The 25132-nt window shown below is 44.5% G+C and overlaps 1 protein-coding gene and 1 long non-coding RNA gene across 4 annotated transcripts in view; one reads left to right on the top strand and one right to left on the bottom strand.

The window, feature by feature from the left end:
- The first annotated feature begins 1047 nt into the window (after positions 1 to 1047).
- LOC135056752 (uncharacterized) lies at positions 1048 to 24178 on the top strand. The gene is made up of 3 exons (XR_010244063.1): positions 1048 to 1189; positions 3826 to 4040; positions 23771 to 24178. It is a non-coding gene; the product is annotated as an uncharacterized LOC135056752 (long non-coding RNA).
- Positions 24179 to 24221: 43 nt separating this feature from the next.
- LOC135056751 (stress-induced-phosphoprotein 1-like) overlaps positions 24222 to 25132 on the bottom strand; it is a 141930-nt gene continuing 141019 nt past the window's right edge. For 2 of the 3 annotated variants that reach the window (XM_063962292.1, XM_063962291.1), the window contains exon 15: positions 24222 to 25120. In XM_063962292.1, coding sequence (XP_063818362.1) covers positions 24985 to 25120 — 136 coding nt within the window. In that variant the 3' untranslated portion in view covers positions 24222 to 24984. The remainder of the gene's footprint in view (positions 25121 to 25132) is intronic. The other variant, XR_010244061.1, reaches the window with a different exon arrangement.

Below are 25132 nucleotides of genomic sequence, written 5' to 3'. Positions count from 1 at the left end.
CTGTGCGGTGCGCGATGACGTTATCGCGCACCGCACATTAAAGGACCTCTCCACGAAGGGCTTCACAGCGGCCAGCAGGGGGCACATTTCAGAGCACTACAGTAGTCTGTACAGGGGGCGTAAATGACCACGCCCCCTGTACGAAGCCACGCCCTCCGTTGCTGCCCGCGGCCCGCAAAGCCCCAGAACCGGCCCTGAGTCCCAGCCTGAGTTTGTTTTGTACCCGTTCCTTAAATCCCCTCGCACTGCCTATCATTTTGCTGTGTATTGCTGCCTGATGGATGACTATAGTTAGTTGCCAAAGGAACAGTTAATTGGTTCTGCGCTACTTATTATATGATCATACTCAACGGAATTAATATAGTATTCTGCCCCCAGGGGGACATTTATCTTAAATGGGTTACATTTTACATACACTATACTACTTTTAACTAATAATGTGCAGAGATGTATTTCTCTGTACAATCGCTAATAAGGTTCTTTGCATTTTATCATGCGTATAAATGGCTTTCTACTGTGCCTTGCAAGCTATCTGTTACTGCAACTGCAGGGGGCACTGGATGTCTCATAATCTGTGAGCTAAAATTTCAGATTGGGTATTTAAAAAGTCACCAGAGACCAGTGCTAATAGTCAAAAAAGCCCCCCCTGGACATTTTTTTTTAAATACGTCGGCTCCGGGGGTGTGGCCTTGCAGGAAAAGACTACCTTTCACCGCAGTTATGTCATTGACGCCATAATATGCCCTATACAGTAATTCCCCTTACAAATTATGGTACAAATAGTGAGGCTACCTACTTTTAAACTAACTGCTTGCTGCCCGCAGTCAGGCTGCAGCATCTTACCCACTATTCCCAGCCACCGACCTGTCAGCGTGATCCCGCCACTTCCAGGTACCGCTGTACACTCCTGTACTATTTCCCTGCTACTAGAGTTCGTACTGGACCTCTAGCATGTCTCCTCTCAGGTGGCGGCCATTTTGGCAGGGACATTTTCAGCTGTATTACATGCAGAAGGCCAGTTCACATGAAATACTGCTGCAGACAGTGGCCACAGGTGTCATGTGAAAATGCACGGCTCGCCTGGTCCTAGAAACAACTCTGAAGATTCTAGCTTTCATTTATCTAGCACAGGGGTTCTCATCCATAATCCTCAAGTTGTGAACTTCTTTAATCATGCTGAGTTTGCTGGGTCAGTAATTATCCCTCCTGTTTCCACAGACAGAAATCCACAAAACATGACCTGTTAGTGGCACTTAAGGACTGTGGTTGAGAATGCCTGACCTAGCACGTTCTATTTTCTTAAGTGCGGATTTCTAGAAGTGGATTTGTTGCCCATGGCAACCAATCAGATTCTACTTATCATTTTTATCTATAACAGTGGTTCCCAAAATCGATCCTCAAGGACCACCAACAGTTCACATTTTCCAGGACTCGTCACAGAATCACAAGTGATATGGGGACATGTACTAAGCAGTGATAAAAGTGGAGAAGTTATCCAGTGGAGAAGTTGCCCATGGCAACCAATCAGCTGCTCTGTATACTTTTATAGTATGCAAATTAAAAATGTAATGTCAATGCTGATTGGTTGCCATGGACAACTTCTCCTCTGGCTCACTTCTCCACTTTTATCACTGCTTACTACATAGGTCTGCAAACTCGGTCCTCATTACCCCACACAGTGCATGTTTTGCAGGTCTCCTCACAGAATCACAAGTGAAATAAATAACTCCACCTGTGGACCTTTTAAAATGTGTCAGTGAGTAATTAATACACCTGTGCACCTGCTGGGTTACCTGCAAAACATGCACTTTGTGGGGTAATGAGGACCGAGTTTGCAGACCTATGCTCTAGACCAGTGGTTCTCAAACTCGGTCCTCAGGACCCCACACAGTGCATGTTTTGCAGGTAACCCAGCAGGTGCACAGGTGTATTAATTACTCACTGACACATTTTAAAAGGTCCACAGATGGAGCTAATTATTTCACTTGCGATTCTGTGAGGAGACCTGCAAAACATGCACTGTGTGGGGTCCTGAGGACTGAGTTTGAGAACCTGTGCTCTAGACTAAAGTCTGCAATGATTCTGTATAAGGTTTGTTAAATCTCCCCATTGTGAGGTAATGCATACTTGCCTACCTGACCCTCTCCATGAGGGAGAAAATGCTCTGTTCCTGGACTTTCCTGGTAATGTATGATTGCCATCACCTGTGGTGAGCTTGTTAATTGATAAGAAAGGTGTTTCACCACAGGTGATGGCAATCATACATTACCAGGAAAGTCCAGGAACAGAGCATTTTCTCCCTCATGGAGAGGGTCAGGTAGGCAAGTATGGGTAATGGGGTTATTGCAAAACGATGGATGAAATTTCTCCCATAACTTTCTAACACATGTACATGTAAGTTTCACTTTGTGTCAGTTTAGAGAACTTTTTTGTTTTGTTTTACATTAAAGGGGTAGTGTATATTCAATTACTGTCGAATCCTCTCAATTTGCGGGCATTTCCAACAGGTTTTTGCCCGTTTTCAAAAAATGGCAATCCAACTTTTTTTTAAAGTCGAATCGGCATTGTCGAAAACAGGCCAAAATCCAGATGCGACCTAAAAAAGTCGGAAAGTGCGGTTTTTCCGACTTGTCTGAAATTCCCGCAAAAATTGAATAGACCCCGAAGTCTTTATTTAGCGTTAGGTACAAGGCAAAAATAGAAAAATTACTTTTCCTCCTAGACACCTGCATACCTTCCAATATCCTCAAGTCTTGATGGTGATACAGAGGGCGTGGCACTGGTGAAATGAGGGAGGGACACACGCCAGGAAGATTTTTTTATTTTAATACTGCTGAAGTGTCAGCGTTGCTCCCTGTGGAGACGCCATGTGTGGCAGTGCCACCCCACTTACAACGATATGGAATGATAAGTTTTCTTCCGATAAGAGCCGTCCTTTGCGCTGTATGGACTTCCGTTTTATGATGGCGGCCTGCACATGTGTAAGGCGCAGGTCCCTCAGTGTATCTCTGCGTTAAGAAGCCATATGCTTCAATAGGCAGTGCCATCTATAGATAGCGATGCCTATCGGGTACAAGTTCCTGAAATTTTCACTCTCTGGCGCTTGGTGCATACTGCACATCGCAGCCCCATAGCATTCTGCAGTGGATGGCAGCCATATCCGCTGTGGACCACTTTTATGCATATGTAGAATGTGGCAATGATGCATTACTGAGGTTAGTGCATCCCGCTCTGGGTGCCAAGTAATAATCCTTCTAAGGAAAGCAGCTACAGGCCTCGGGAGGGCATAGGCAAATCAATGCACCTTCGGGCAGCACGGACGGTGTAATGGTTAGCATTACTGCCTCACAGCACTGAGGTCTTGGGTTCAATTCACACCATGGGCATAACTGTGTGGAGTTTATATCCTCTCTCCATACTTGCGTGGGTTTTCTCCCACAATCCAAAAATGTACTGGCAGGTTTATAGCCTCCCAAAAAAAGTTAACCCTGTTCCCAAACGCAGGCACCCCAACAGTCCAGGTTTCAAGAATATTTATGCTTAGGCATGGGTGACCTAATTGACGTAAATAGTCAGTTTGCGTATACCATCTGTGCACAAGCAGGGATATCCTGAAAACCTGGACTGTTGGGGTGCCTTAAAGACCGCGATTGTGAACCACTGCACTACTGTGGGCTGGGACTGACATAAATAATTTTTAATAAATATTTCACCTCCATACAATGATGCATAAGAGGGGGGGGGGGGGGTAATTAAATTACACTGCAACCACTACTGTATTCAAACCTATGTGAGCAGTTGATGAAGCCTGTTTTTTCTCTACAGATACCCCTCCTATACACCTCTACATCACACAAGCCAATAGATCAGCATTATGGCTCACCCTGCGTTCCTCAAGGACACCATTATTTAAAGTGCCTGCTCTTGTGGAGTCATTGAGAACACCAAAATAAGCAGCAGGGCTGTCTGGCTATCAGTGCATGACAGGGAAAACTGAAGGTGTGGATGCAGGCCTATTGGCAGAATGGATTTAATGTCAGGTATGGATCGCTCAGCTGTTATTGATGCATAAAATCAATGCGCACCCTTTACTCTCTAGTTCACAGCATCCTGAAAGTGCTAGATGGGGCACTGCAGAGAGGCGAGAAAGTGTCAGAACATCAAAGTGCCCCAGGCCCGCTGCGGATCACAGTTGGATTCCCTGTAAATCACAGTTCTTATATGCTGTGTGATACATAAGGAATAACATCCTCCTGCAGTGTTTTCATATCTATTTTTCTCTATCGTCCTAGTGGATGCTGGGGTTCCTGAAAGGACCATGGGGGATAGCGGCTCCGCAGGAGACAGGGCACAAAAAGTAAAGCTTTTCCGATCAGGTGGTGTGCACTGGCTCCTCCCCCTATGACCCTCCTCCAGACTCCAGTTAGATTTTTGTGCCCGGCCGAGAAGGGTGCAATCTAGGTGGCTCTCCTAAAGAGCTGCTTAGAGAAAGTTTAGCTAGGTTTTTTATGTTACAGTGATTCCTGCTGGCAACAGGATCACTGCAGCGAGGGACTGAGGGGAGAAGGAGTCAACTCACCTGCGTGCAGGATGGATTGGCTTCTTGGCTACTGGACATCAAGCTCCAGAGGGACGATCACAGGTACAGCCTGGATGGTCACCGGAGCCGCGCCGCCGGCCCCCTTGCAGATGCTGAAGACAGAAGAGGTCCAGAATCGGCGGCTGAAGACTCCTGCAGTCTTCTAAAGGTAGCGCACAGCACTGCAGCTGTGCGCCATTTTCCTCTCAGCACACTTCACACGGCAGTCACTGAGGGTGCAGGGCGCTGGGAGGGGGGCGCCCTGGGAGGCAAATGAGTACCTATAAAGGCTAAAAATACCTCACATATAGCCCTAGAGGCTATATGGAGATATTTAACCCCTGCCTGATTTCTCAAAATAGCGGGAGACGAGCCCGCCGGAAAAGGGGCGGGGCCTATCTCCTCAGCACACGGCGCCATTTCCTCTCACAGCTCCGCTGGTCAGGACGGCTCCCAGGTCTCTCCCCTGCACTGCACTACAGAAACAGGGTAAAACAGAGAGGGGGGGCAAATTTATGGCGATATTTTTATATAACAAAGCAGCTATAGGGGAGCACTTATTATAAGGCTATCCCTGATATATATATAGCGCTTTTGGTGTGTGCTGGCAAACTCTCCCTCTGTCTCCCCAAAGGGCTAGTGGGTCCTGTCTTCATTAGGAGCATTCCCTGTGTGTCTGCTGTGTGTCGGTACGTGTGTGTCGACATGTATGAGGACGATATTGGTGTGGAGGCGGAGCAATTGCCAAATATGGGGATGTCACCTCCTAGGGGGTCGACACCAGAATGGATGCCTTTATTTATGGAACTACGGGATAGTGTCAACACGCTAAAGCAGTCGTTTGACGACATGAGACGGCCGGACAATCAATTAGTGCCTGTCCAGGCGACTCAAACACCGTCAGGGGCTGTGAAACGCCCTTTGCCTCAGTCGGTCGACACAGACCCAGACACAGGCGATGACTCCAGTGGTGACGGTGACGAATCAACCGTATTTTCCAGTAGGGCCACACGTTATATGATTTTGGCAATGAAGGAGGCGTTACATTTAGCTGATACTACAGGTACCACTAAACAGGGTATTAGGTGGGGTATGAAAAAACTACCTATAGTTTTTCCTGAATCAGAAGAACTAAATGACGTGTGTAATGAAGCGTGGGTTGCCCCTGATAAAAAGCTGATAATTTCAAAGAAATTATTGGCATTATACCCTTTCCCGCCAGAGGTTAGGGAGCGCTGGGAAACACCTCCTAGGGTGGACAAGGCGCTAACACGCTTATCTAAACAAGTGGCGTTACCCTCTCCTGAGACGGCCGCACTTAAAGATCCATCAGATAGGAGGATGGAAAATATCCAAAAAAGTATATACACACATGCAGGTGTTATACTACGACCAGCTGTAGCAACTGCCTGGATGGGCAGTGCGGGGGTAGTTTGGTCAGAATCCCTGATTGAAAATATTGATACCCTGGACAGGGACAATATTTTACTGTCGTTAGAACAAATAAAGGATGCATTTCTTTATATGCGTGATGCACAGAGGGATATATGCACACTGGCATCACGGGTAAGTGCTATGTCCATTTCGGCCAGAAGAGCTTTATGGACGCGACAGTGGACAGGCGATGCGGATTCAAAACGGCATATGGAAGTTTTGCCGTATAAGGGGGAGGAGTTATTTGGAGTCGGTCTATCAGATTTGGTGGCCACGGCTACAGCCGGGAAATCCACCTTTCTACCTCAAGTCACTCCCCAACAGAAAAAGGCACCGACTTTTCAACCGCAGCCCTTTCGTTCCTTTAAAAATAAGAGAGCAAAGGGCTATTCATATTTGCCACGAGGCAAAGGTCGAGGGAAGAGACAGCAACACGCAGCTCCTTCCCAGGATCAGAAGCCCTCCCCGGCTTCTACAAAAGCCTCAGCATGACGCTGGGGCTTCTCAAGCGGACTCGGGGACGGTGGGCGGTCGTCTCAAAAATTACAGCGCGCAGTGGGCTCACTCGCAAGTAGATCCCTGGATCCTGCAGATAATATCTCAGGGATACAGGTTGGAATTAGAGACAGATCCACCTCGCCGTTTCCTGAGGTCTGCTTTACCAACGTCCCCCTCCGAAAGGGAGACGGTGTTGGAAGCCATTCACAAGCTGTACTCTCAGCAGGTGATAGTCAAGGTACCTCTTCTGCAACAAGGGAAGGGGTATTATTCCACTCTTTTTGTGGTACCGAAGCCGGATGGCTCGGTAAGGCCTATTCTAAATCTGAAGTCCTTGAACCTGTACATAAAGAAGTTCAAGTTCAAAATGGAGTCACTCAGAGCAGTGATAGCGAACCTGGAAGAGGGGGACTTTATGGTATCCTTGGACATCAAGGATGCGTATCTCCACGTTCCAATTTACCCCTCACACCAGGGGTACCTCAGGTTCGTTGTACAAAACTGTCACTATCAGTTTCAGACGCTGCCGTTCGGATTGTCCACGGCACCTCGGATCTTTACAAAGGTAATGGCCGAGATGATGATTCTTCTTCGAAGAAAAGGCGTATTAATTATCCCATACTTGGACGATCTCCTAATAAGGGCGAGGTCCAGAGAACAGCTAGAGATGGGATTAGCACTGTCTCAAGAAGTGCTAAAACAGCACGGGTGGATTCTGAATATTCCAAAATCCCAGTTAATGCCGACAACTCGTCTGCTGTTCCTAGGGATGATTCTGGACACGGTTCAGAAAAAGGTTTTCTCCCGGAGGAAAAAGCCAAGGAGTTATCCGAGCTTATCAGGAACCTCCTAAAACCAGGAAAGGTGTCTGTACATCAATGCACAAGAGTCCTGGGAAAAATGGTGGCTTCTTACGAAGCGATTCCATTCGGCAGATTCCACGCAAGAATTTTCCAAAGGGATCTGTTGGACAAATGGTCAGGGTCGCATCTTCAGATGCACCTACGGATAACCCTGTCTCCAAGGACAAGGGTGTCTCTTCTGTGGTGGTTGCAGAGTCCTCATCTATTGGAGGGCCGCAGATTCGGCATACAGGATTGGATCCTGGTGACCACGGACGCCAGCCTGAGAGGCTGGGGAGCAGTCACACAAGGAAGAAACTTCCAGGGAGTATGGACGAGCCTGGAAACGTCTCTTCACATAAACATTCTGGAACTAAGAGCAATATACAATGCTCTAAACCAGGCAGAACCTCTGCTTCAGGGAAAACCGGTATTGATCCAGTCGGACAACATCACGGCAGTCGCCCATGTGAACAGACAGGGCGGCACAAGAAGCAGGAGGGCAATGGCAGAAGCTGCAAGGATTCTTCGCTGGGCAGAGAATCATGTGATAGCACTGTCAGCAGTGTTCATCCCGGGAGTGGACAACTGGGAAGCAGACTTCCTCAGCAGACACGATCTTCACCCGGGAGAGTGGGGACTTCATCCAGAAGTCTTCCACTTGCTGGTAACCCGTTGGGAAAGACCAATGGTGGACATGATGGCGTCTCGCCTCAACAAAAAACTGGACAGGTATTGCGCCAGGTCAAGAGATCCGCAGGCAATAGCTGTGGACGCGCTGGTAACGCCTTGGGTGTACCAGTCGGTGTATGTGTTTCCTCCTCTGCCTCTCATACCAAAAGTATTGAGAATTATACGGCAAAGAGGCGTAAGAACGATACTAGTGGTTCCGGATTGGCCAAGGAGGACTTGGTACCCGGAACTTCAAGAGATGATCACGGAAGATCCGTGGCCTCTACCTCTAAGGAGGGACTTGCTTCAGCAGGGTCCCTGTCTGTTTCAAGACTTACCGCGGCTGCGTTTGACGGCATGGCGGTTGAACGCCGGATCCTAAAGGAAAGAGGCATGCCGGAAGAAGTCATTCCTACTTTGATTAAAGCAAGGAAGGAAGTAACCGTGCAACATTATCACCGAATTTGGCGAAAATATGTTGCGTGGTGCGAAGATCGGAGTGCTCCGACGGAGGAATTTCAACTGGGTCGATTCCTGCATTTCCTGCAATCAGGATTGTCAATGGGTCTCAAATTGGGATCTATTAAGGTTCAAATTTCGGCCCTGTCGATTTTTTTTCAAAAAGAATTGGCTTCAGTCCCTGAAGTCCAGACCTTTGTTAAGGGAGTGCTGCATATACAGCCTCCTGTGGTGCCTCCAGTGGCACCGTGGGATCTAAATGTGGTTTTGGACTTCCTAAAATCTCATTGGTTTGAACCACTAAAAAAGGTGGATTTGAAATATCTCACATGGAAAGTGACCATGCTTCTAGCCCTGGCTTCTGCCAGGAGAGTGTCAGAATTGGCAGCTTTATCTTACAAAAGCCCATATCTGATTTTCCATTCGGACAGGGCAGAACTGCGGACTCGTCCGCATTTTCTCCCTAAGGTGGTGTCAGCATTTCATCTGAACCAGCCTATTGTAGTGCCTGCGGCTACAAGTGACTTGGAGGACTCCAAGTTACTGGACGTTGTCAGAGCATTAAAAATATATATTGCAAGGACAGCTGGAGTCAGAAAATCTGACTCGTTGTTTATATTGTATGCACCCAACAAGATGGGTGCTCCTGCGTCTAAGCAGACGATTGCTCGTTGGATCTGTAGCACAATCCAACTTGCACATTCTGTGGCAGGCTTGCCACAGCCTAAATCTGTAAAGGCCCACTCCACAAGGAAGGTGGGCTCATCTTGGGCGGCTGCCCGAGGGGTCTCGGCATTACAACTTTGCCGAGCAGCTACGTGGTCAGGGGAGAACACGTTTGTAAAATTTTACAAATTTGATACTCTGGCTAAGGAGGACCTGGAGTTCTCTCATTCGGTGCTGCAGAGTCATCCGCACTCTCCCGCCCGTTTGGGAGCTTTGGTATAATCCCCATGGTCCTTTCAGGAACCCCAGCATCCACTAGGACGATAGAGAAAATAAGATTTTACTTACCGATAAATCTATTTCTCGGAGTCCGTAGTGGATGCTGGGCGCCCATCCCAAGTGCGGATTATCTGCATAAATTGTACATAGTTATTGTTAACTAATTCGGGTTATTGTTGAAGGAAGCCATCTTTCAGAGGCTCCGCTGTTATCATACTGTTAACTGGGTTTAGATCACAAGTTGTACGGTGTGATTGGTGTGGCTGGTATGAGTCTTACCCGGGATTCAAAATCCTCCCTTATTGTGTACGCTCGTCCGGGCACAGTACCTAACTGGAGTCTGGAGGAGGGTCATAGGGGGAGGAGCCAGTGCACACCACCTGATCGGAAAAGCTTTACTTTTTGTGCCCTGTCTCCTGCGGAGCCGCTATCCCCCATGGTCCTTTCAGGAACCCCAGCATCCACTACGGACTCCGAGAAATAGATTTATCGGTAAGTAAAATCTTATTATTTTATCATTTAGCTTTTAAAACCAGGATGCTATCTTGGGTTAAAATATAAAGCAATGCATTATTTAAAGGGGATGCGTTCAGCATCCCAATGCACGTGATGCCAGCGGTCATGTGACTGATGCCAGAATCCCGACACCACTTGAGAGTCCAGTGCCGGAACACCAACGCTGACATCCCGAAGGTAAGTGTTGGGGTAACTGTTAGCATTAGGTCCCCAGGTGCAGGGTTAGGCACTAGGGGGCAGGGCTGGCAATAGCCGCTACCCCCGGAGGGTTAGGTTAGGGGGCTAAAAATACTTACCCCCACTGACGTCAGGATCTTCAATGTCGGGATGTCGCTCATGTGACCGCTGGCATCCTGAAGAGTGGTATTTTATACCGACCCCATTTAAAGCAATATTCTAGCAAATACTTGAATCTGCACCTTCTCTGGGGCCCCTGTAGATTCATCATTGGTCTCACAACCCAGGGCAGAAGCCGTGGAATTTGCAGAGCCGCAGAGGGCGCCGTGTGACCGCACAAACCAATAGGAAGATACAGTAAAGGAGATTACAGCTGGTTACTGAATTACATAATCTTACCTTGAAATGAACAGTATCCTACTTGCGGCTCATCGGTGTAAGCAGTGGTTTGAATTGAATGATTTTATCTATGAAACATGTGACTTTCATATTTATTAGTAAAGCTGTCAAGACGCTATTCTCTCTTGTGTATGAGACAAGTAGGATTATGGGACTGTGGCATTTACTAATACGGTTATCACAAATGCAGGGTGTTTAATATTCACTTATAATAATAATAATAATAATAATTTTATTTCTATAGCGCTCTTTCTCCAATAGGACTCAAGGCGCTTAACAGATACATAGCATAATATAGTACAGAAAATAATGAAGTACATTTTCATAAAATACAGAAGCATGGAGACACTAAAGGGACAATTATGGGAATGCTTGAGTAAACAGGAAAGTCTTGAGTCTTCTTTTGAAGGATTCTATAGTTGGGGCCTCTCGCACTGTGTGGGGAAGTGAGTTCCATAGAGTCGGAGCCGCATGACTAAAAGCTCGACCCCCAGATGAATTATGGGAGATTCTAGGTACTGCTAAAAGGCCTTCATCTACAGATCGCAGTAATCGAGTGGGGCAGTATGGGGTCAGAAGCTGCTTCAGGTACCTTGGGCCCTGGTCATGTAATGCTTTGAAACTCAGTAAGCCAATCTTGAAGATGATTCGCCATCTTACAGGCAGCCAGTGAAGGGAGTAGAGTATGGCTGTTATGTGGCTAGAACCGGGCTGGTCGGTTAACAGCCTGGCAGCTGTGTTTTGCACCAGCTGTAAGTGGTGCAATTCTTTTGCTGGGAGACCATGGTAGAGGGCATTACAGTAGTCTAATAGAGATGATACAAATGCATGGATGACTTTTGGCAGATCATCTGAGGGAATTAAGTGCTTGATTCTGGCTATGTTCCTCAGGTGAAAGAATGAGGATTTAATTGTGGCTGATATCTGATGTTTAAGTGTCAAGCCACCATCCAGGACAACGCCAAGATTCTGCACACGATCAGTGGTTTGTAATTCTGAATCCCCAAGTGTAAGTCCAGTTGGTTGGCTATGCTGCAGTCTTGTCCTTTGATATTGCGGTCCTATCATAAGGACCTCTGTTTTATCCGGGTTCAGTCGCAGCCAACTGGCACTCATCCACTCCTGGAGTGCAGCTAGACAGCCATTTTGGGTTGCTATTGGTTTATCAATGCCCGGAGCAAAGGACAAGTACAGTTGTGTATCATCTGCATAGCAGTGGTAGACTAACCCATGGCGCCTGATTATTTCACCCAACGGGAGCATGTATACTGCAAAAAGCATGGGGGATAGTATAGAACCTTGTGGGACACCACATGGCAGTGGCACTGGTGGTGAGGAGTATAATCCAGACGATACTCTCTGTGACCTGCCTGTGAGAAATGATTTGAACCAGCTTATGACTGTGCCATCCAGTCCACAAAAATGTATCAGTTGCTCAATCAGAAGCCCATGGTCCACGGTATCAAATGCTGCAGAGAGATCCAGAAGGATTACTATTGAACAGTCACCTCTGTCTCTTGCCATCAGAAGATCATTTAACACACACACCAGGGCTGTTTCAGTGCTATGTCTTCTCCTGAATTCTGATTGGAATGAATCATAGAGATCATGGGTTGTCAGGCGGGTTTCCAGTTGATTTGCAACCACTTTCTCAATAACATTTCCTAGAAAAGGAAGGTTTGATACCGGTCTATAGTTGGTCATGCAGTCGGGATCTAAATTAGGTTTTTTAAGAAGAGGTCTAACAATTGCTTCCTTTAGGGGTCCAGGAAATATGCCTGTCTGCAAAGAGCATTGAACAATTTTTGCAAAGACAGGACCAATTATATCCATACAACCTATTAGAAGCTTGGTTGAGGCAGGGTCCAGATCACAGGTGGTGGGACGCAAAATCCGAGCAATTTCAGCAATGCCCTTTACATCCACTGGGTTAAAGCTGGTCCATGAAGGCAGGTGGCTTATATTGGCAGGCTTTGTAGTTTGGCACTCCTTTGATGGCACTGTGGAGATTCCAGCCCGGATGGTGGATATTTTATCTGCAAAGAAGTTTGCAAAGTCGTTGCTTCTTGCCTGGGAGAGCGTTTCATCAGTCTGCAGGCATGCTGGCTTGCAAAGCATCTGCAGAAAAGTTGAGCTGGCCTATTGTTTGCTGCCGTGATCTCATTTGACAGGAACTTTGATTTCTTACGGGTGATTGTCGATTGATATGTTATAGCTGATGTAAATGCTTGCTATGGTTTTTAATATGCACATAAATACACCTTTGTGCGGTTTCCCCTATACAATCGGTGCATATGTGTCCCCCTTCAACTGACCCCAGTAATGTATGATGCCTAAATAACTACTTCTCATACCTCCACTCCCAGAGCAGCTCAGGTGCCATGACTGTGGTGGGCGTGGCTTAATTTCTCAACTTCAAGAGCCAACAAGTTACATTCAAGGCCTGCCCTTTAAATGGGTGTGGTATGCGTGACCAGCATACCGATGCCAGAATCCCGGCAGGGGGTGGCGAGTGCAGCAAGCCCCTTGCGGGCTCACTGCGCTCGTCACACTCCAGGCTCGGTGGCGACCGTGAGAATGGTCCCTGTTGGTCGGCATGCCGACCGTTGGGACTGTGAGGGGGCGGGATGTAGGGGGAGGTCATGTGACCGCCGGTGACATAATTACATCCCCTTTAAATAACATGTGCTGTCATTGATGCTTTGCTCATTGGATACTCACAGTCATCGTGTTTTTGTATTTATGTTTTTTAAACTCGTGTTAGTTTGATATTATGTTATTATTAGTATAGCTGTAGTGTATCTTAGAAGGTGTTATATAAATAACTGGACTATAGGACATTCTATGAGAGATTCACTAATTTAAAAAAATACATATTTACATTATAGAAAAGTGAAAATATACCCCCAATTCACCCTCCCCCTTCAATTCTAGCCCCTATTGCAAAATCAGAAACAATATAAAAAAAATACCTATAATATTTGGCACATATTTCAGGGGAGAATTAACAGGTTGAAAAATTCCATATTGTATATCAAAAAATATTAAATATTGTTTAAAAAACAAATAAAAAACATATATAAAGCCTATTTAGAGATAAATAGAAAATTCAATACAAAATTCTAATAAGCACATGACAAAAATGTAATGAAAAATAAAATAAAAAAGTCTTGTCTGGTTGTATGAAGGTAATCATGACGAAAAGGTGGCGCAGGAGTCAGACATTCATTAATTTCAGAACAGGAAAATTTGCAGACATATGATTGGTTGCTCCCTACAGAGGAGATTTCATAAATGTTCCCCAAAAATGTATATGCCGGTGAAGAAAGAAATCCTCTTAAGGTAGCTTTAACTCGTCACTGCCTTGTACCTTTCTTCCTCCTAATTTTACAAAATACTAAATCTCCATAAACATTCACATGTTAAATTAAGACTAATAACAATGCTCCCTGTGGAACAATGTTGACATTTATGAATCACACTCAATCACAGCAGGAGATTTATTTACAAGAGATTGGCACTGATTATCATTATATTCTTTATGCAGAAATGTATATTAGGAGAATGAACAGGTATAAATAACATTTGCAATTATTACACAAATAGTTTAAAAATACAATGAAAATTCACGTGACAACATAAAAAAAAAACACGGATATGTGAATTTGGCTATAGATAAAATACAGTGATAATGACGGACTGTGCCAGACACCATGGCATCTGTAAAGACGGCACACCGAAAAGACGTCTGCAGTTTTCACAATCAAGTAGATCAGACATTGGCATTTTATCAGAATTCTGAACCATGATTACAACAAATGGAATATACAACAAGTGTGTGATGCTGCCATCTTGTGGTACTCTGAAATATACAGTTGGGAACAACATAAAAATAAAAAAATACAAAAAGTAAAAAAAAAAAAGATTAAATAAAAATACTAATATGAAAATTGCCTTTTCTCCTTCCTGGCGTGGATCATATACAGTATATATATATATATATATATATATATATATATATATATATATATATATATATATATATATATAATCTTAACACAAAATGATCACATGGCCAAAGCTGAGGTTTTGGTCAAATTGCCCAGTATAGCTTTGGGTGGAACTCAAAGTCTATATTTTGTTAACAGACATTAAAAGGGAACTCCACCTTCAGAGACCGATATTGTCCAGTCAGACTAGACCAGCTCACTGATTTAAATAGGATGGTACCGCTGTGTAAGTACAATTACATGCAATATAAAAAGACCTGAGATTACCTTGTCATATCGTAACAAAAATAATTCTTACAATTACATTATAGATTGTAAGCATTGTGAATAGGGAACCCTAACCTTCACAGTGTTAATACCCAGCTTTGTTTATTACCGTGTTTGTCTACAATTTTCAGCATGATAACAGTGCTAATATATATAATATATACATACTAATGGTAATGATTGTTATCACTGGACAAAATATTTCTCTGAAGGCAGATCTGCAATTTCATAAAAAAATGTCTTGGTTAGTTTAATGTTTTTGTTTTTTTTTGGGGGGGGAGGGGTTTGTCATCGTCCCCACTCTCCCCCAAGCGATTTTGCTAAAATGGTGATATGTGTGACTTGTGTTGCTTTCACACCAGCATATTAAATTATTATGGGGGACAGATTTACTAAAAGTTCTAAAAAGGAAAGTGGAGGGCTGCCAGTAGCAACCAATCAGGTTCTAGATTTCATTTCTCTACATTTTGCATAAATGATAGCTGTAATATTATTGTTTGCTATGGGCCACACCTCCACTTCTCCATTTTTAGGTGCTTTAGTAAAACTATCTGCAAAAGTTTTTCCTGTCACACAGAAAGTTCCTCAAGTGGCTGAAGAATAGGTAGATACTAGAATCAAGTGGGCTAAGGGACCTTTTCCGTAAGGGGGAGGAGTTACGGCGCAAGGGGGAGGAGCTAGGCCAGCGGGATAGTTCCTCTACTATCCACGCCACCAACTATTACCTTTAGTAATTAGGTGGTGAGCGAAGCGGAGCGGAGCGAGCCACCGTGCCCGAAGCGTGGCGAGCGAAGCGAGCCCGCGAGGGTACTTTTCGGGTACCCTGTTCGCCCGTAGCTCCTCCCCCTGGTGACGTCGCTCCTCCCCTCAATACGTCACAAGGTCCCTTCAGCCCCTCCGATATAGAACCAACCCTGAAGAATATGCCCATGTGAGAGCAGTCTTGTGGACATGTGATAACGTTACAGATGCTTCTCAGTCATTGTCTGCACGGGTAACTGTGCTACAAAGTAATGCAAGCACAGTGGGGTCTATTCATGAAGCAGTGAAAAGGGTGGAGAAGTGAGCCAGTGAAGAAGTTGCCCATGGCAACCAATCAGCATTGAAGTAACATTTATACACAATTTTACGGAGCAGCTGATTGGTTGCCATGGGCAACTTCTCCACTGGTTCACTTCTCCACTCTTTCCACTGCTTCATGAATAGACCCCGGAGTGGCTATAAGCCTTCTTTTCAAGCGCAACATTTAGCCGACCACCACAATTTTACTTCATTACAACAGGGCACATCAAACAGGATCAATCAGCTATGACAATTATTACTTAGAATTTACGGTCCCATATTGTTGAGCTTACTTAATGTCATTCTACCCCATCCTACTCTTTGGCACATAAAAGGCTAGTTTCTTTAAGAAATGATTTTACTCTAGGTTGGTTGGTATGCATTCAGTATGTCGGCAATTACTGCGTCGATCTTCATAAGGTCAACAGCAGAATGTTATGATACAGACAAGGTTAAAATGTCGACGCATGACATGTCCACACAGTGGAAATGTTGATATTAGAGTTAGGATGGCAATGTTGACGTGTTACAAGTGGTTGCCCAGAAACCCCCCTCTGCTTGGTCAGATGCTCAAATTATGACCACAATAGCAATAGTGTATAATAAATTTACTAGAGCTTCTGCCACAGCATGCCGTTTATGGGACAGAGTGGAGCTGCTGAACATGCCCAGTCGTAGCAGTTTCTTTTATCAAGTTTGCTGTTTGTGTAGATCTGAGTGCTCAATCATTGCACTGGACCAGAGAGTAGCTACCATGAAGAAGAGACAGGAGCCTTACCATGAGGTGGGAGAATGTTCCAGTGATGCTTAAAAAGTGCAGTTCTGTCTCCTACTGGTTCTATTACGTTTGTGTTTTTATTTAATATGGGATGTTTAACCTTTTCCTGACCACTTATGTTATTTATAGTTGTTAAATATGTATTATACAACCTATACTTTAGACCATCTATAGTGTTAATTATTAAGACTGTATTCCATACACTATCCAGTGCATGAAAAGACCAATGTGTATATATATGTTCAGGATCTATACTAGGTACTTCTACCGCTCCCCCAAACTCTTGCTCCAATGTTACGCAGAGCAGGAGATTGTGAATTGCATTTGGAAACCCCCCTCTAGAACTCCTGCGTTTGCCCCTGCTCTGTACATTGAGGGGATCACAATAAAAAATAACATTCAGTGACTGTCATGCAGATGTGGAATCTGCCTCTTCTTTGACGGAAAGACAGTGGGGATGGCCTGCTAGCAAAGACCAATAAAAAAAGGTAGAATATCTGCATTAATTACTATAATCTACTGACGTTTTAGGTTGTTTCATGGCGACATATCCAGTTCAACAGATTCCATAAGACAGAGAATAATTCCCAATGCGTCCACTACATGACAGACATCTGGTTTTCATAATAGGAGTAACCTGAGTGTTTTATTCATTTAGCAATTTCATCATCCGTTATCGCACTACAATAAGGCTTATTTGCCAGTAGAAAAATACGTTTTGCAATCAGTCGGGTGTGGCAAGCAGTTTGTGTGTCACTGCTGAAAGCATTTCTAAGTGACTTTTATATATTACATAAAGCGATTTAGATCTTCAGAAATCTTTAGCGCATTTGTTTGTACCGGTCCTGCTGCAGATCTTAGTAAATACATAGTTTTATTATACAGATGTGTCCTTATAGATCTTTGCTGCAGTCACGCCAAACAGGCCCTCTTGGCACGCCAAGTCACATGAGAATCATCTAGTGTCGGGTGTATTTTTTGCTTCTTTTTTGCCGAAAATGCGTCTTTGTCGCAACGCAATGTGACTAGGAAGCACGAGGAGACTGTGCTGATTCATTTGATACAGGATACTTTTAGATCTGTGTGCGGCATAGGAGGCTAATTTTCAGCTAAAAAAAACAGGCGTATAATTTAAATAAAAAAAACAGATGAAAAAGTAAAAAAAGAGAATTCTAAAATCCCTCATTTTATTACACCCGAAATATTTTCGGGGCTACTTGAATATCACTCTGAGTCTGAATCTGTATATGAAGTTCCACAATGTAAGCAGTGGCAGCTATTTTTCAATCCAAGTTCTGTTCCGCTCCGTATACAGACTCAGTCGCACAGATATACAAGTGTCATATCAAATGAATTAGCACCGTCTCCTCGTGCGTCCTTTTCGCATTACGTTGCGAATTAGACGCATTTTTGGCAAAAATTCAAAAATAAAATGCCTGTCGCTAGCAGAGCTGCACGGGAGCTGGCGGCTCACTCACAACAGGCACCTTGCGCTGCATGGTGCACCGAGGCTACATGTATGAGGACACAACTGTAACTGCCCTCACCCTGGGATTTCCAATCGTGAGCTGGTATGACTGGAACCGGAAAGCAGTCTGAACACCCCATCAGAGCAGTACGGTTCCTACCAGCGCAACTTACATAGGAGGCACTAAATACGGCAAGTCACACATTAAAAAGCTAAATATATTTAGAGTAAGTTCCCATCTGAAAGTAGACACCTTGCTGCAGAACACATAAGAGACATAACTATTTGTAACTCCAAATACTGGGGCCGACGCAGAGATGACGCACAGTTAGCACAGCCGCTGCGCCTTTCTATGCAGCGGTTGTACTAAAATATGCACAAGCTATAGGAGGAGCCTTGAGTTAAATGACGCCCACTGCCAACTTATGATCCACTGCTATGCCCAAGGATGCAGCATCGGATCAACGGTGCGCATCTGATTATCAGTAAGGGTGTCCGGTGAAATCACGCTGCCGCATCCAAGGATGCAGCCACGGGCTTCAGCACGCCCAGAAAATGGGGCCCTGGAATGCTACCTGTCACCAAACGCCATCAACATGGCAATCTGGCTACGGCGAGCGGCATGGCCGATCTAAAAACATCGGCGGTGCGTGCAAACGTCGGGTTTACGTACATTAGGCGCACTGACACTTCCATTGATTATAATCACTCAAGTGGCACAAACTGATAGAAGGGAATAAGATCGATAATGTCTCAAAGTTTACAAACAATACAGAAGCGGCAATCAGTAATATGCAGAGGACCCCTTTAAATGACCGCAGAAAACATCTGTTGTGTGCTAGACAGCAATTGCGTACAGCAATATTAATATGCCTTTACACACTTTTAAAGCATGATATATACCTAAATTAGCAATAGGCTCTTCACTGTAGGTGAACGGTATCTACAATGATAATAACGTCTCACTATAGAATGATTGATCCGTTACTGCACCGAGCGATGGTTGTACGGCTTGGTAGCCAGTGTTCTCTTAATAGAGGAGTGGAACCTCTCTATAATAAAAGTTCATATAGTCATTATAGAAGGCAGCATAATAATAATATGAATAATAATAAAAACAGCTTAATGTTATCTACACATAAAAAATGCATTAGCTATTAGTGCGAACAATAAAACACATGTAAAAGGCAGTGCATCCGGAAAGTATTCACAGCGCTTCACTTTTTCCACATTTTGTTATGTTACAGCCTTATTCCAAAATGGAATAAATTCATTTTTTCCTCAAAATTCTACACATAATACCCCATAATGACAACGTGAAAAAATTTTTTTTGTGATTTTTGCAAATTTATTAAAAAATAAAAAAACTAAGAAATCACATGTACATAAGTATTAAGCTCAGGTGCATCCTGTTTCCATTGATCATCCTTGAGATGTTCCTAGAGCTTAATTGGAGTCCACCTGTGGTAAATTCAGTTGATTGGAAATTATTTGGAAAGGCACACACTTGTCTATATAAGGTCCCACACTTGACAGTGCATGTCTGAGCACAAACCAAGCATGAAGTCAAAGGAATTGTCTGTAGACCTCCAAGACAGGATTGTCTCGAGGCACAAATCTGGGGAAGGGTACAGAAAAATATCTGCTGCTTTGAAGGTCCCAATGAGCACAGTGGCCTCCATCGTCCGTAAATGGAAGAAGTGCGGAACCACCAGGACTCTTCCTAGAGCTGGCCGGCCGACTAAACTGAGCGATCGGGGGAGAAGGGCCCTAGTCAGGGAGGTGACCAAGAACCCGATGGTCACTCTGTCAGAGCTACAGCATTCCTCTGTGGAGAGGAGAAACTTCCAGAAGGACAACCATCTCTGCAGCAATCCACCAATCAGGCCTGTACGGTAGAGTGGCCAGACGGAAGCCTCTCCTTAGTAAAAAGCACATGGCAGACCGCCTAGAGTTTGCCAAAATGCACCTGAAGGACTCTCAGACCATGAGAAACAAAATTCTCTGGTCTGATGAGACAAAGATTGAACTCTTTGGCATGAATGCCAGGCGTCATGTTTGGAGCAAACTAGGCACTGCTCATCGCCAGGCCAATACCATCCCTACAGTGAAGCGTGGTGGAGGCAGCATCATGCTGTGGGGATGTTTTTCAGCTGCAGGAACTGGGAGACTAGTCAGGATAGAAGGAAAAATGAATGCAGCAATGTACAGAGACATCTTGGATGAAAACCTGCTCCAGAGCGCTCTTTACCTCAGACTGGGGCGATGGTTTATCTTTTTAGCAGGACGACACTAAGCACACAGCCAAGATATCAAAGGAGTGGCTTCAGGACAACTCTGTGAATGTCCTTGAGTGGCCCAGCCAGAGCCCAGACTTGAATCCGATTGAACATCGCTGGAGATATCTGAAAATGGCTGTGCACCGACACTTCCCATCCAACCTGATGGAGCTTGAGAGATGCTGCAAAGAGGAATGTTCAAAAAGGCTTAAGGCTGTAACTGCTGCCAAAGGTGCATCAACAAAGTATTGAACAAAGGCTGTGAATACTTATGTACATGTGATTTCTTAGTTTTTGTTTTTTTTATAAATTTGCAAAAAAGAATTTTGAGGGAAAAAATAAATTTATTCCATTTTTAATTAAGGCTGTAACATAACAAAATGTGGAAAAAAGTGAAGCGCTGTGAATACTTTCCGGATGCACTGTAGGTGTATTAGAACGTTCAGTCAGCACATACTCTGAGGGGTAAATTAATTTACTAAGATGGGAGTTCTATATATGATGGGATGTTGCCCATAGCAACCAATCAGATTCCAGGTATTATCTTCTATAAGGTGCTAGATCAATGAGAAGTAGAATCTGATTGGTTGCTATGGGCAACAGCCCATCTTAAACAGAACTCCCATCTTAGTAAATTTACCCCTTAAGTGCAATATGTATTAAACTATTTCTAAGGGGAGGAGAAGTGGACCAGTGGAGAAGTTGCCCATAGCAACCAATCATCTTTTAGCTAGCATTTATCAAACACATTCTATAAAATGCTATCTAGAAGACGATTAGTTGCTATGGGCAACATCGCCGCTCATTAGGTTTGATACATTTCCCGCAATGTCCTCTTGACACCGCACTACATGGTTTAACCTTCTTTAGCGTTGGTTCAGCAGGGCCACGCATAGCCATGCGGCTTCCTTAGGCAGAAACTGGGCCAGTGCCCCCTTGTCTTTCACAGTTCTACAAATTATCTGAATTGGCGTAACGAACGCTACTAAATATTGTCACATTCATAATTACAATGCACATATATTGGCAAGCTGCTCAATCGGATTGTGATGTCACTCAGGTGCTAAAAGGGAGGGGTAATTCTGTGTAAGAAAAAACTATTTGTGTTCAATAATGCACACTGAGTGAAAAATAATACTACATAATAATCAGATAATACGGAGATCTTAGTTGCGTATATATCTGCAGATATAGGGTTAAGCCCCCAGGCCGATCGGCAAGGCTTCTCCGTCACTGGGGAACCCACACCTCGTATTAGGGTACCCCGGTGACGGAGTAATAATTATAGAAACTCACACTCAGTATGTATATAGTGAATGCTGCTGCTCCTTACATAGGAACATCAGCCAATCCAAAACAGGAGATACATTTCTACCTCCCACATGCAGGGCTAGATTAACAATGAGACAGCTGGGAATACAGCCCCAGGCCTCCACATAAAAGTAGGCCCATCATCATGACATCACAGCCATAATTCATAAGATTTAGATTTGCATTTCTATAATCCTCACAAAATGATGCAATGTTGTTTTACTTGAATGTATTTGGGGAGAAATTGGGGCAGATAGCGTATGGGATGTACAGTGGCCACACCCACACAGCACTATGGTCACACCCACTTCACTTCTCACAATAGGCTCTTCTCATTTTCAGCCCCAGGCCCATATGCCTGGGTTTAGGCAGCTAGTATGTGCACATACTAGCTGCCTAAACACCCAGGGCAGATTAGATCCACCAGCGCTAGTTTCCCGGATTGAGGGCGGTGCTGCAGGCAGTCAGCTATGTTCCATTCAAAGTGTCAGGCAGGGTAGGTTACATAGATTAAATAATCTTTTAATTCACTGCAGTTTGCAGTCCCGCATTAAGGGCTCCAGCTGTGCCCAATATCCTTTGCAATTAACGCAGTTACGACATAACTTCAAATAGTGACCTTTGGCTTACATACTCAGGGTTCTATTTACTAAAGGTGGGTACACACTAGTAGATATATCTGCAGATCAATTGATCTGCAGATATATCTATGGACGGATCGGGCAGTGTGTTGAGCATACACACTGCCCGATCCGTCAGGGACTGACGTCATGAACTGGGCGCGCGTGTACACACGCCCGCCCAGTTCAGCTGTCAATCACCGCCGCCCGTCCGACCGCCCCGTACACACACAGCGATGCGCCAATATATCGGTAGATATATTGGCCGTCGGCTGTGCTGCAGGGCCGACGCAATACGTCTGTGAACGACGGAGTTCACAGACGTATCGGCCGTACACACTGGCCGACGGTCCCGCGATATATCGGGCGTTCAAGAGAACGGCCGATATATCGGCCATTGTGTACGGGCCTTAAGCCTTGGAAAGAAGTGGAGAGAGATAAAGGGGTATATTCATGAAGCAGTGAAAAGTATGGAGAAGTGAGCCAGTGGAGAAGTTTCCCATGGCAACCAATCAGCATTGAAGTAACATTTATAATTTGCATACTATAAAATCATACAGAGCAGCTGATTGGTTGCCATGGACAACTTCTCCATACTTTTCACTGCTTCAAGAATAGACTCCAAAGAACCTGCCAATCAGCTCCTAACTGATTTTTCAAACATTGGGGCAGATGTATTAACCTGGAGAAGGCATAAGGTAGTGATAAACAAGTGATTAATGCAAGATGACAAACACACCAGCCAATCAGCTCTCATATGTAAATTAACAGTTAGGAGCTGATTATCTGGTGCATTATCACCTTGCACTTAACACTGCTTTAGCACTGGTTTATCACTTCCTTATGCTTTCTCCAGGTTAATACATCTACCCCATAGGTGTCTATTCATGAAGCAGTGAAAAGAGTGAAGAAGTGAGCCTGTGGAGAAGTTGCCGATGGCAACCAATCAGCTGCTCCGTACAATTGTATAGTATGCAAATTATAAATGTTACTTCAATGCTGATTGGTTGCCATGGGCAACTTCTCCACTGGCTCACGTCTCCACACTTTTCACTGCTTCATGAATAGACCCCACAGCCTGCAACGTGGCAGATAGGAGCTGATTGGCTGGTACTTTATCTCTCTCCAAGACTTAGAACATAGTCCCCTTAGTGCCACGTAGAAACTACTGTATATTAAACGCAGGAGTCAGTAACCATTGCCTGCACTACACTGTGGAAGTGGGAGAGTAGGAGTAAATGCCAGTGTATCTATGAATGATGTTACAAATTAATGGCAGTGTGAAATTTTACACACCACCCCTGTACCTCAGAGCAGCATTTCTAGAAATCCGGTCCCCAGGGAGGACTGTGTATTCTTTTTCAAGGTCTCACAGAATCATAACTGAAATAATTAGTACCATCTGTAGATCTGTTATCATCTGTCAGTCAGTAATTAATACACCTGTCCTCCAGATAGGAGCTATGGAAGACGCGAGCTGTTAGCAGTCCCTGAGGGTCGGATGTGAGAAACACAGCCTTGTTATCATGCCAAATTGTGTTTACTGCAGTCTACTTCCCACCGCTGCTCGTCTTAATAACAGAATTATACCTGGAACGACTTAATGCTATCCTCTAACAAGACCTGTTCATTCGAATGATTGCTCCTGTCCAGAATGAAAAGCCAACAAGGAATAATATCGTAAATTGGAGAGGATATTAATCAGCGACGTGAGATGGCAAACTTGGTTAAAAATTAGCTTTGCCTCACCTATGTATGGAGAAAATAACTCAATGTATGTATACCAGTGATCCATCATTCTGGGAAGGAAAAAAGGAATTTGTTCTAATCACTTAAAACTCCCAAACTGAATTGTACATACCATATCGGAAATACTTTTTTTCTGGGGGGGGGGGGGGGGGGGGGGGCACACAATCTTGTTGGCGTAACAGTAATACTAGAGGAGTAAACGTTTTTGGGGCTAATGATGTAATGGAAAGTTAACAATGGCGACGTAAACACTTCCGTTCTGTAATACAGTGTGAATACTCAAAGTGTTAAAAATAGAAAAATCAGTATAAAATAAGGCACAACCAAGGCTGTAGTAACAGCCTTTTCCCACCATGGTTGTTTATACACAGCAGGCATGACATTTTGGTCCTCATCAGACACCGTTCGCATGCTGCGTCTGCCAGCTGGAACAATTATGCTAGATTTAAAAAAAAATCAACATTTGGCTCAGGTGATACAGCTCCGCGCCTGCCCATGATTTCTGCAGCGGCTGATGAATGCAATGGCCTCCTTGGAGCTATGCTTTAGAAACCTGGAAATCCTCGGCTCGCGGGGTCTCCACACCCAGTCCATGTCGGCTGGATTCCAGCACGTATTTCCCTATGGTCTGTAACAGCTGGCATAGTCTGCGCAGTCCAATATAAAGTGCAAGCTCCGATCCATACTCCGCTTTCCGTGGTTTACCAAGGAAAACTGAGGCAGCCGTTCCAGGCAAGAGAAGGAGATGGACATCCAGACCCTTAGCTTAGGAGATCTTCATAGGAGAGGGATGGTACCGCTGGGGTACCTGTGATGCTCCATTTTAAAAAGTGCACTTGAAACACTGCAATCCTTACTTTGTCCCTCGGTATTATCCAAGAGCAAATAAATAAAATAAGAGGCCACCGGGCAAGATGGATCAGGATTTCCAGGGCTTCCGGTCTACACCCTTGTTCTCCGGTATGTGGCGGTAGCGGCACTTCTCTCCATAACTGCACCCGCTGGATCTCCAGTAATAACATTCATTGGTTTTGGCAGTTACTTTCCTCTTTGCACTATAGGGACAG

Source organism: Pseudophryne corroboree, chromosome 3 (assembly GCF_028390025.1).
Source record: "Pseudophryne corroboree isolate aPseCor3 chromosome 3, aPseCor3.hap2, whole genome shotgun sequence".
Lineage (NCBI taxonomy): Eukaryota > Metazoa > Chordata > Amphibia > Anura > Myobatrachidae > Pseudophryne > Pseudophryne corroboree.
This window is presented reverse-complemented; position numbering and strand designations above follow the sequence as displayed.